The sequence below is a fragment of the Cupressus sempervirens genome, chromosome 6, assembly GCF_028749045.1.
Source record: "Cupressus sempervirens isolate cs-2001-9-10 chromosome 6, ASM2874904v1, whole genome shotgun sequence".
Taxonomy (NCBI): domain Eukaryota; kingdom Viridiplantae; phylum Streptophyta; class Pinopsida; order Cupressales; family Cupressaceae; genus Cupressus; species Cupressus sempervirens.
Window position 1 is genome coordinate 713,564,893 of NC_143123.1, and position 12,818 is coordinate 713,577,710.

The 12,818-nt window shown below is 38.3% G+C and overlaps 1 protein-coding gene across 1 annotated transcript in view; it reads right to left on the reverse strand.

Annotated features, from left to right (window-relative positions):
• The window catches only part of LOC149554274 (external alternative NAD(P)H-ubiquinone oxidoreductase B1, mitochondrial-like), a 123,438-nt gene that overhangs the window by 53,993 nt on the left and 56,627 nt on the right, over nucleotides 1-12,818 (reverse strand). The window contains exon 7 of the mRNA XM_089789494.1: nucleotides 8,856-9,128. Within this exon, the coding sequence (XP_089645620.1) occupies nucleotides 8,856-9,128 (273 nt within the window). The remainder of the gene's footprint in view (nucleotides 1-8,855; nucleotides 9,129-12,818) is intronic.

The window sequence follows — 12,818 nt, forward strand, 5'->3', positions numbered from 1 at the left end:
CAAGCTCATTTGTTGAGAAAAGCATGCTTAAATATTAATTTTCTTTTGTTGCCTTTGTGGCTTTTTCTGAGGTTCTGATTTTCAAATCCCGTGCTGAGGTATAAGGGTTTGATCTGAGGTTTTTGCTCCATTGCTGAAGTATAGAGGAGATTGGTTTCTTGTAAATTTTGAGATCTTCATGGTGGCTTCTCGTATTGTATTTCTTGTGATTTAGAAGCGATTGCTAGTTGGAATAATTCAATTGAAAGATCCCTGATGGATCTCTGCTGCTGATCTGCTGTAGCTTTATTATATTTTTTTTCTTTTTAATTTTGTTTTTCCTATTTATTAAAGTTTTCTTGCAGAACTAGACGGAAATGCAAAAGAGTTTGTTTGTTTTTGCGTTTTTGATAATTATTCAATATAGAAATGAGAAGGAGCAAATGATATGAAAAGAGTCTGAAAATAAATAACAATATGCAGTAAAATCAAAATTGATACAAATCGTACCAGGCAGATCTCTGAATTATAGAACCGAATAAAGAATCCAGTACATTTTTCCTAACAATGACACCAAACTGGCTGATGGAAAAGGACTGTGAACATGCATACGTCTGCTGCTGATTATCCGACTCTCTATATTTCAAAGTGCTGCAAATGGCGGCTACTGCTGCAAGGCTCACTTTCCCATGTACCAATAATCATGCCCAGCTAAACAATACTGCAGACCCAAGCTGAAATGGCATCCTCCTTCCCTAATAACAGCTGATACCACTGAAAATTCCAAGACCAAATACTGCTGAGAGTTACGTCCCAGCCAGTAAATACCCTGGGGTTTGCGTCCCAAAATAAAATCGCCCAAGCAGAGCAAATTTGTAAACAAGTTTAAAATGCATAATATGAATGAGGAATGGCGCCTCCATCTCCTTATAACCCCTTCCAAAGCAAATCGAACCCTAAAGTGACTCCAAAAGGCGTTGGGTTACAAAAGTGATTTAAGTCTTATTTTAAAGTGGCAATGTTACTAAAAATGACCCTTTTTCTCTATAGACATAAATCCGTTCACTGAATCGCCCTGAGACCAAAGAGAAAGATTTAGAAAAGTTCAAAACCTTTCCAACTAGCTATCACACCAAGGGGTACACATCCAGATGAGGTCAAAATTCCCCTTATTACTCCAAAATGGCTATTAACTTAGCCTTATTTAATTATTAAACGCTAACTTAGGAAATATTAAAAATATAACCCAAATAGCTACAAAATGCCCAACTGACATCACAAAGCATAAAATCATCCTGTCACCTGTCTGTGACTGAAGTCAGAAATCAAGGATCCACTGGCAGTCTCATCCCTAAAATCTAGGGATGCTCCTAAATTTTAGGAAACAAGCTCTATCCCTCTGAAACTGAACCCAAAGAGCAAACTCATGGAAACCCAACCCTGTGCATGATCATACCTCCTAAAAAGTAGGAATGAACCCCATAAATATAGGAACTATCTCTTAAAAACAAGGAACATCTCCCAACTGATCAATAACCGCCAGAACACCAAGTCCCCAACACTGAATAACCATACTGGGTCTCTATCCAACCCTGTCAGCCTACAAGACCCCATAATAAGCTAACTCACATGTCTCTACTAAACTGAGTTAGAGTGGGGACATGATAGTCCTCCCCTCTCGGAGATGCTTGCCCACAAGCAACTATAATGCTGGATGCTGTAAAATGCTCTCACCGTCCCAAGTGGCATCCTCTATGGGAAGATCTCTCCATCGAACCATATACTCTTGAATCACCCGGCTTCTCAGCCGTCATTCCCTCACCTCAAGAATCTCATCAGGGACCAAAATCAATTTACCTTCCTCATCCATAGGAGGTAACTCGGGTGAAACCGTAATATGCTGTCCAAGGGCCTTTTTCAGGCAAGATACATGAAATACATTATGAACTCTGCTGCCAAGTGGTAACTCAACCTCATATGCAACCTCTCCCACTCGCCTGAGTATCCTGTATGGACCATAAAAACATGGTTTGAGCTTCTCAGCTCCCCCCCTTTTTAGGGTGCTCTGCCGATATGGTTGTAAGCGTAGAAAGACCATATCATCCACCTCAAATGCTCTCTCAATCCTGTGCCAGTCAGCGTACATCTTTTGTTAATTCTGAGCCTACTGTAAATTCTCCCTAAGAGATCTCATAACATCCTGGTTTTCCTGTAACCAATCTTAAGCCAAGGGTACTCTACTATCACTAAATGCCAAATTAGTGAAAGATAATGCCTCATATCCATAGAGAGCTCTGAAAGGCGTCATGCCAATGGACATATGATGCGTAGTATTATAACAATACTCGCCCAAATGCAACCAACGCACCCATGCTTTTTGCTGTCCTGACACATAGTTACGCAAATATCCCTCAACCCACTTGTTGACTATTTCTGTCTGCTCATCAGTTTCAGGGTGGTAACTAGTACTAGGTGTCAACAAAGTACCTGCTAGCCTAAAAAGTTCCTGCCAGAAAGAACTCATGAATCTGCTGTCCCTATCACTCACAATGGTCTTGGGAAGACCATGAAGTCTAAACACCTCTTTGAAGAATAACTCAGCCACCTGAGATGCTGTAAAATCTAACACAATCGGAAAGAAGTGGGCATACTTTGTTAACCTATCCACAACAACGTAAATGCAATCTTTCCCCTGAACCCTAGGAAGACTTGTAATGAAATCCATTGAGATCCCTGTCCACTTCTGTTCTGGTATAGGTAATGGCTGCAATAATCCTGCTGGGTAGGTATGCTCCGACTTGTTCTGCTGACAAGTCATACACTCACGGACATGGCGTAAAACATCATCTTTGAGACCCTTCCAAGAGAATCTCTCACAAACCGCCCTGTAAGTCTTACCATATCCTGGGTGTCCTGCTGTAGGAGTATCATGGAGAGCATGCAAAATTTGTTTCTTCAACTGAGAACTTGGAACAAGGTAAACCCTGCCTTTGTAGTAGATAATATCATCTACCACACTGTATCTGTCATCCACTATCAACCCTTCCAAGATCTCACAAGCATACTGATCCTTAGAGTACTCAACTAAAAGTTGAGCCTTCCAATCCACTGAAATCTCGCTCAATGAACATAGGGCAGCCAATGAAGGTTTCCTAGAGAGTGCATCAGCCACAGTATTATTCTTCCCCTTTATGAATTAGATGTCAAAGTCATAAGCCTGAATTTTGCTAACCCATTTTTGTTGTCGATCATTGAGCGCTGTTTGATTTAGGAAATACTTCAAACTGTTATGGTCTGTTCTCACCACAAATTTGCTGCCAACAAGATACTATCTGAACTTAGCTAACGCATGCATAATAGCCAACATTTCCTTATCATAGGTAGAGTACAACTTTTCATTGTTTTGCAGCTTCCTACTCTCATAGGCAATGGGGTGTCTATTCTGCATCAACACTGCTCCTATACCCAAACCCGAAGCATCACACTCGAGGACAAATGGCTGCAAGAAGTCAGGTAGTGCCAAATCGGGGCAAGTACTCATAACCTCCTTGAGTCTATCAAAGACCCCTTGTGCTTGTTCTGTCCATCTGAAAGCCCCTTTCTTAGTGAGATCTGTCAAAGGTGCTGCCAACTGCGAGAAACCCTTCACAAATCTTCTATAATAAGCACACAATCCAAGGAATCCTCGTAACTCAGTAATGTTTCGAGGAACAGGCCAATTCTAAATCGTTTGAATCTTCTCTTCATGCACCTTCACCCCCTCAGCACTGATCACATGACCCAAATATAACACCTCCCTCAATCCAAACTCACATTTGGAGAGCTTAGCAAATAGAGACTGACTCTCCATTATGCTAAGTACCTCCTCGAGATGTCTGAGGTGGTCCTCCTAAGTACTGTTGTAAATCAATATGTCGTCAAAAAACACTAGAACCAATTTCCTCAACTGCTTGTTGAAGATATGATTCATACAGGACTGGAAAGTAGCTGGTGCATTGGTAAGGCCAAAAGGCATTACCAGAAACTCATAGTGCCCGTAGTGACAACGGAAGGCAGTCTTGTGTACATCCTCTGCCCGTACCCCTATCTGATGATAGCCTGAACGAAGATCAATCTTAGAAAAGTAGACAGCCCCATGTAACTCATCTAACAACTCATCAATGCGCGGAATGGGATATCTGTTTTTTATTGTCTTCTTGTTCAAAGCTCTATAGTCTACACACATCCGTAGAGTCCCATCCTTCTTCTTAACTAGCACTATAGAAGAAGCAAAGGGGCTGGAACTAGGCCGAATGAAACCCATGTCCAATAGCTCATGAATAGTCTTCTCAATTTCATCCTTATAGGCTCTAGGATGACGGTATGGGGTAGTAATCACTGGCTTCGCTCCATCCTCCAACTCTATACCATGCTCAAACCCTCTATCTGGTGGTACTCCAGGAGGTATATCACCAAACACTCTACCGTGACGACCCATCACTGACTGAATGTCCACATGAAATACACGATCATCCTGAGATATGGGTGTTTTGGATTTAACCAAACAGTGTGTAGCCCAAAGCACATCATTATGCCTAAGGATGGTCTCCATCCTGCGAGAAGTCACCTCTCTAGGTCCACCATCTGATGCTGCCCTCAAAATCACCTTCTGCCCACCAGAAAGAAACTCTAATTGCATACGGTGGTGATCAATAATGTAACGCCCAATACCTTGTAACCACTACATGCCCAAAACCACATCATAATCTTCTATGGGAAGCACATAGAAGTCATCAGTCAAAGTATAATCTCCCATCTGAATACTAAGTTGTGGAATCCGCTTGGTACAACCCAAGATAGCACCATCAGCCACCTTCACTCCAAAACCACCAAACTCCTCATACTGTAAGCCACGCCTCTCAACTAATTTCTGATCAATAAAGTTATGCGTAGCACCTGTGTCTACCAAACTGGTGATCTGCTTACCCTTAAGTGTACCTTTCAACCGAAAGGCATGAAACTTAGGATAATTGGAGAGGGTAGCCATAGCTAATTTAACTGATGCCACAAGCTCAGGGGTGTCTAACTCCAACTATGCCTAAAACTGCTCAACATCCTCTGTATTATCCTCAATATCAGTATCAGGAACCTCCTCATCCCCTAACTTAGAAGTCACCTCAATCAAATGAACCTTTCCTTTACCCATACAACGGTGTCCTGGTTTTTCCTCCTCAATTCATTCCTCGTCTCCTGATTCATCCAAGGAGTTTTAGATGAGGTCCCTTCTTTGTTCTGTGACGTATTGGCCTTCTGTGCAAGTCGTGAATCTCTAAATGGTTTCTTATCTGCCTGATAAGAAGTGGGAACAGTATCCAGTCTCAATGTCACATCAATAGCCTCCTTAAGAGTAGCTGGTTGGAAAGCACGTACCAACCCCTTTAGCCTATCCTACAAACCCTCAATGAACAACATCACACTGCATTTCTGGGGCATATCAGGTACCATAACTGCAATATGCTGGAACTCATTAATATAGGCTTCTGCATGACCAGTTTGTTTAAGGTGAGCCAACTCTCTGTAATAAAGTTCTGTATCCTTACGGTCAAACCGTGCAATGAGTCACTCGGTGAACTCAGCATAGGAGTGAACTAAGGCATGATCCTAGGTGACCAATCCATTGTGTCACCAATCATAGGCAATCCCCTCTAAATGCAACACAGCAAACTAAATAGCCTCACGCTCAGGCATGGACCTTAATGAAAGATATATGTCTAGCTTGTGGACCCAAGCTCGTGCGCTAGTGTCTCCTGAGCCATTATATGGGGCCAATGTAATCTTCCCAGTAGCTCTGTTGAGGTCATAATTCTGCTGCTGCTGTGGTAGTCTATTACCACGATCTCCCCTGAACCTGTTTGTATCTCTACGCTGTGCACAATACTGGGGAAGAGGGAAGACGTCCCTAACCTCAGGAGGTAGAGCTCTCCACTCAGCTGTGACCGCCAAAACTGACTTCTGAAACCCCACTTCTGGTGGTTCCACCTGTGCTGGCCATTCACCTGGTATGAATTGGAGAAGCAATGGCCTATTTGTAGTAGGTGTATGATGACGATGCCTCCTACTGGAATGAAGGGAGCTCCCAACTGAAGAATGGGACTGATGGTTGCACTGACTACCAGCAACTGAAACTGATCTACCTTGCCTGCCTCTGTGTCCACCCATCTCCAAACACTCCAAGGTATCCTGTAATCTGTCTAATGCCTGAGCAATCCTGGGCTGAGTAGCGAATAGGGTCTGCACCATCTCTCTTTCTTCTGCCTCTGTAGGCATGCCGTCACCAGCAGCACCTTGTGCCTCACCCATAGTTGGTATCTGTGTGTCTCTGGTGGCCTCTGCTTGCCACTGGTTTCTCCTGCGCTCGTAGAACCTGTGTATTTCTCCACCAGGATGCATAGATTTGTATTCAATCCACCAACTAGTGACTACCCAGATGCCAATATGAATTATCAAAACTTTTTAGCCAGTACCCAGATGCTGAAATAAATTATCAAAACTTTTTATCCAATACCCAGATGCCAATATGAATTATCAAAGCTTTTTAGCCAGTACCCAGATGCTGAAATGAATTATCAAAACTTTTAATCCAATACCCAGATGCCAAAAACTGTTGTAACAATTTCTCACAAACCCTACAGGCTGGCAGGATGTAAGCTCTGATACCACTGAAAGATCCCTGATGGATCTCTGCAACTGATCTGCTGTAGCTTTATTATATTTTTTTTCTTTTTAATTTTGTTTTTCCTGTTTATTAAAGTTTTCTTGCAAAACTAGACAAAAATGCAGAAGAGTTTGTTTTTGCGTTTTTGATGATTATTCAACATAGAAATGAGAAGGAGCAAATGATATGAAAAGAGTCTGAAAATAAATAACAATATGCAGTAAAATCAGAATTGATACAAATCGTACCAGGCAAATCTCTGAATTATAGAACCGAATAAAGAATCCAGTACATTTTTCCTAACAATGATGCCAAACTGGCTGATGGAAAAGGACTGTGAACATGCATACGTCTGCTGCTGATTATCCGACTCTCTATATTTCAAAGTGCTGCAAATGGCGGCTACTGCTGCAAGGCACACTTTCCCATGTACCAATAATCATGCCTAGCTAAACAATACTGCAGACCCAAGCTGAAATGGCATCCTCCTTCCCTGATAACAGCTGATACCACTGAAATTTTCAAGACCAAATACTGTTGAGGGTTACATCCCAGCCAATAAATACCCTGGGGTTTGCGTCCCAGAATAAAATCGCCCAAGCAGAGCAAATTTGTAAACAAGTTTAAAATGCATAATATGAATGAGGAATGGCGCCTCCATCTCCTTATAACCCCTTCCAAAGCAAATCAAACCCTAAAGTGACTCCAAAAGGCGTTGGGTTACAAAAGTGATTTAAGTCTTATTTTAAAGTGGCAATGTTACTAAAAATGACCCTTTTTCTCTATAGACATAAATACGTTCACTGAATTGCCCTGAGACCAAAGAGAAAGATTTAGAAAAGTTCAAGACCTTTCCAACAAGCTATCACACCAAGGGGTACGCATCCAGATGAGGTCAAAATTCCCCTTATTACTCCAAAATGGCTATTAACTTAGCCTTATTTAATTATTAAACGCTAACTTAGGAAATATTAAAAATATAACCCAAACAGCTACAAAATGCCTAATTGACATCACAAAGCATAAAATCATCCTGTCACCTGTCTGTGACTAAAGTCAGAAATCAAGGATCCACTGGCAGTCTCATCCCTAAAATCTAGGGATGCTCCTAAATTTTAGAAAACAAGCTCTATCCCTCTGAAACTAAACCCAAAGAGCAAACTCATGGAAACCCAACCCTATGCATGATCATACCTCCTAAAAAGTAGGAATGAACCCCATAAATATAGGAACTGTCTCCTAAAAACAAGGAATGTCTCCCAACTGATCAATAACCGCCAGAACACCAAGTCCCCAACACTGAATAACCTTACTGGGTCTCTATCCAACCCTGTCAGCCTACAAGACCCCATAATAAGCTGACTCACATGTCTCTGCTAGACTGAGTTAGAGTGGGGACATGACATCAATGTCTTCTCTTACTGTATTGACTGTGGCTAAGATGGCAATTCTATCTTGGAGAGTGTGGTAATTTATATCTCCAATTTCTGGTATTTTCTTATTTGGATTTCTCAAGGCTAGACATTTGTGGTTTTTCTGGTGATAAAATCTTTGTGATTGCCAGCGGGAATTGTCTGAAGCATACTAAATTAATAAATTCAGATTTGTTGTGAGCCATTTGTTGTTTCAGATTTAAATGTGCAAATTCACATGGCAGATTTATATACTAGTGCTTGATATTTATTTGAGCAATGTATAAGGCTAAGGTTAACTGAATTTGTGAACAAACGTTGCATTTTCTGATACCGTGTTTGGAATTTTAAATACCATATAGTTAGTGGTAATTGGGTTGTCTACCAAGTGTTTGTTCAAATGTCAAATGTATGAATAAGTGGTATTGCTAGAAGCCTAACCGAACAGGGTTATTACATTCACCATATGCTCTCAACTCAACCTCATGGAATCATCCTAGCTGAACTTCGGTGTTGTCTTAATAGTACAGGATGTTTACTTCTCATTTTGAATTCACTCTGGAATTAGTGTGCTTACATTGTCTCATAATTATTTGATCAATGTGCCTAACTTTTCTCTATGCTTGATTTTTAGAATTTACCAGTAAACCAGGCTTTGGAAAAACCCCATTGGCATATAAACCCAAAGACGAAGCAATGGTCCATTCCAGAATTATTTGTTGCATTTCAATGTTGAGTACTATAAATTGAAAGAATACAAGAACAATAACCTGTGCAGTTGCTGGTAGAGTCTTCATTTGAGAATCCACATGACTAAGTGCAGACTTGAACTGCTCAATATTGAGTTCTATTGTCTTATTATGTCCACTGTCTGCTGCCCCTTCTAACAGCTTGGTTGCATTTCTCATCTGCTGTCTTTCCAAATAAAGATCTATTTGAGGATATCTCATCCGGATATCCTTTATTACATCATTAAATTCCTCCACTGTTAATGTGCCAGAATTATCCTTATCTGCAATCTTGAATATGTAGGATATGTCTTCCTGCAATATATCCAACATTCAGCACCATGACCACAACAATAAATATATCTATCCTGACATCATTATTAATTTCCAAAATATCAGTATTTAAGCATAAGAGCATTCCAATTCAAATGTAATATTATAAAGTAAAAGTTTAAAACTACTGCATCAAAATTAAGACATTCTCTAAATACTTCTGTTTATCTTTTTCTATAACTGGAAGGTAATTTTTGTAACAAAACACCCAGTTAAAAGCTGTAGCAATGTTTTGAATTACCATCCATACATTTTACGTAAAAGCCATGTTACAAAAAATTATGAACTGGGGAACCTGAAATCTTTTGGTATGTAGAGAAAAAAATCTTGTGGATACAATTCTAACTATAATACCTAATAAACAGACTTCTTTAATCATTAAATTGTTTTTTTTATCATATGAATTGTTTCAAGCCGTTCTCATTAGTAATAATCTATTAATTGCTTCTAGTTAATGTAATTAAATTATTAACAAGAATACTAGCTAGTATTCTTTATGTTAAGCTATTTTTTAATAATCTTAGTTATCAAGTTTGTTTAGAAATATTCATTTCACCTAGTTGTAAAACTAATAGCTAAAAGAAAAAAGCTTGGTTATTCCTTTTGTTAATCTCTTATAATTTTACCTAGTAAACAAGTGGATTATCACTTGAAGTTTAGAGATAATTTTTTTATGTTAGCACTCTATTTAGCCATCAGATTGTTATTAGTTTGATAATGAGTACTAAGTGTTCCATTCACTTTCATGAGAGATGGGTTCTTGTGAACCAGCACTCATGAAACATGGGTCAATGAGTTTGACTCAAGAATTACACAGTTGAATCCTAATAAAATATTATAAATTGACTTGTGGAAAATATCGCCTACTCAAAAAAGTTGCTTATTATTTTGGTCATGGTACTATCCTTTAGACAATAAAGGTTGTTACATGTTACAGGATTAAATAGTTATTGGTTTGATAATTAATTGTCAAATATAGGCTTGTCAACAGTTGATACTGCTTTTCTAAGTATAGCTCAGTAGCAAATAGCTTGGACAAGTTTCAATTTAATCATGGAACTAAGGCTATAGTTTTGGAAAATAACATCTTTAACTTGAAAAGCATTGTTTGATATTGAAATTCAATCATCTATTGAAAAGCACTGTAAATGATTGGTTTTCTTTCAAAACCATCCACATATTATTCTTTCATTGATATTTAAGTTCCAAAAATGCATTGTTATACTAAGTTTCTTGATGGGTGGGGGACAATGAATACACAGAGTGTGTGTGTTGTGAATGCTCCATGTAATAACCCCAACCGGTTATAACTTTGACAAACACAATTTCCTTACTAATCAGTTGTTTGAAATTTCGTCAAACACTTTCTAGCAAACTCCGATACTACTGAAATAGCCTTGGATCGTCATTTCATTCTAAAGCTGATGCATGGCCAAGTATTCCTTAGTAGTTTTTTCTCTTTTAAGGTTTTGAATCTTGATGATCTTAAAGCATATGAAGAAAGAAACACTAATACGGAATTCTGATTTGAAAGTTCTCCCAACACAAGAATAAACAATCCTCTCAACACATAAATAACTCTGAATTTTCATTCAATAATGTTAATGTTTGGTAGTTTCTATCGGATAACTCTATGGATATACATGTAATTATATATGAGATATAATTCTATGTGAGATATAAACTTATTATATGTGAGAAATATATATATATATATATATATATATACATGTATATATATATAATAATTATTAAGTTTATATAATCTAATTATTTGATAATTGAATAGACATGTCTATTCAAGAACTTATGCTCAATATAAATATGAGAGGATGTTGAATATGGAAAACATATACCTTGAACAGGCAATGCTATTACATATTGCAGCAATCCAATCAACTAACATGGTATCAGAGTAGGAGACTCCCAAGCCTGCTAAGATAATTTGCGCTGTTGAAGAAATAGTGAATAGCAACATTATGAGCCCATTACAACGTCAATATGGATGCTAGGTGTATGAATGATCGACTCAGTATATCATCATTATTAACTTTGTTGATAAATTAATATTGAGCACCATTTTTTGGGCTTATTGCTAATAGTTGCTGATGAAATTGTGATGCCATCCTTCTCATTCCAATTCAATATGGTTAAACTTCAGTAAAGGCATGACTAGAAATAAACATTATTGCTGATATGGAAGATAATGAAGCATTGGCTGTAATTGTCAACCGTTCATTCAAATCTGTCATCGCATATACTCGAACCACAAAGGCAAGAGATTAATTAATACTTGTGTCCGTGTGAAGGGAAAGTCTAAACACAATTAAAGATATCTGGGCACTGAATTGATACCCAAGCTGGTTGCAGATGTCGCAAACCCAATGTCTGGGTGGTAGATTGGAATGACGCACGTAGCCTTCTGAGCTTACTCTGTGTTCCACTTAGGTTGAGTGTATATTACGGTGGACAGAATCTCAGCTACATACAAATTTACCATGGTTCGAAATAATTGAAGTATGGCTTCAATAAGGAAATGGATGTACTTTGGACAGTGGGAAGAACAAATACGCGAGAATGATCTACACACAAACACATATATGTTATTGAGAGATAAAACTAAAATGAATCAATTCTATTTGTTCTGCACACAAACACATACATGTTATTGGGAGATAAAACTAAAATGAATCAGTTCTATTTGACTTCCACATCAACTGACAAATCCTCTTTGATAAACTAGCTAGCGAGTGTCATGTCCCCATTTTGGAGGCAATTTGAATTAATTAATTTAATTAATTAAGTTGTCCAAAATAATGAATATTTTATGAGGATAACTAATTAATTATTTTAATTAAATAAATAAGTGGTATTAAGTTAATTATTTATAAAGTTATCAAATAAATAAATATTAAAAGGTAACTTTATATTTAATTAATTTAATAAAGTGACTTGAATTATAAAATATTTTATAAAGTCACTTAATAGATAAAATAAAATAATGTTCTAGAAGCTTTTGGAGAAAGTGGAGAAAAAAAAAAAATAGGCACTCCGGGCTTCATTCTAATCATCCAGTTGTTTATTTCTCTCTTAACATCAAATTGTGATTCAATCACATAGTCTATTCTGGAGCCAAGTGGTTTCAGATAGTCAATTGATTTTTGGGAACGAAAACTCCCTTGGATTAGCATAACTGAGGAAGTGAAATATCTTCTGAAGGGTTGCACATTTGGAGGTGATACTTCAGTCACTTCAGCTAGGGCATCATTGGGCCTAAGGCCATTTTCAGCATTTCAGCATTTCAGGAGGCAATTTTAGCAGGGCCGAAATTATTGAAGGTCATTTCTAGCAGGTCTGAAATTATAGGAAGCCATTTTAAAGCAGGGCGAAAAAGCAGTCCGAAAAAGAAGCTCCGAAAAAAGCAATTCGAAAAAAAAAAGCAATTCGAAAAAGCGGGTCCGAAAAAGCAGTTCAAAAAAGCAAATCTGAAAAAAGCAGTTCAAAAAAGCAAATCCGGAAAAAGCAAGAGGAAAAAGCAAATCGGAAAAAAGCAAAGCAGAAGCGGCAACATTGAAGTAATTTATTGCAGCCATCTACAATCAGGGGTGGCAGCTAGAGAGGCACGACTTGGGCACTTGAGGAGGTTGTTTTCTATTCAGTGGTATTGCAATA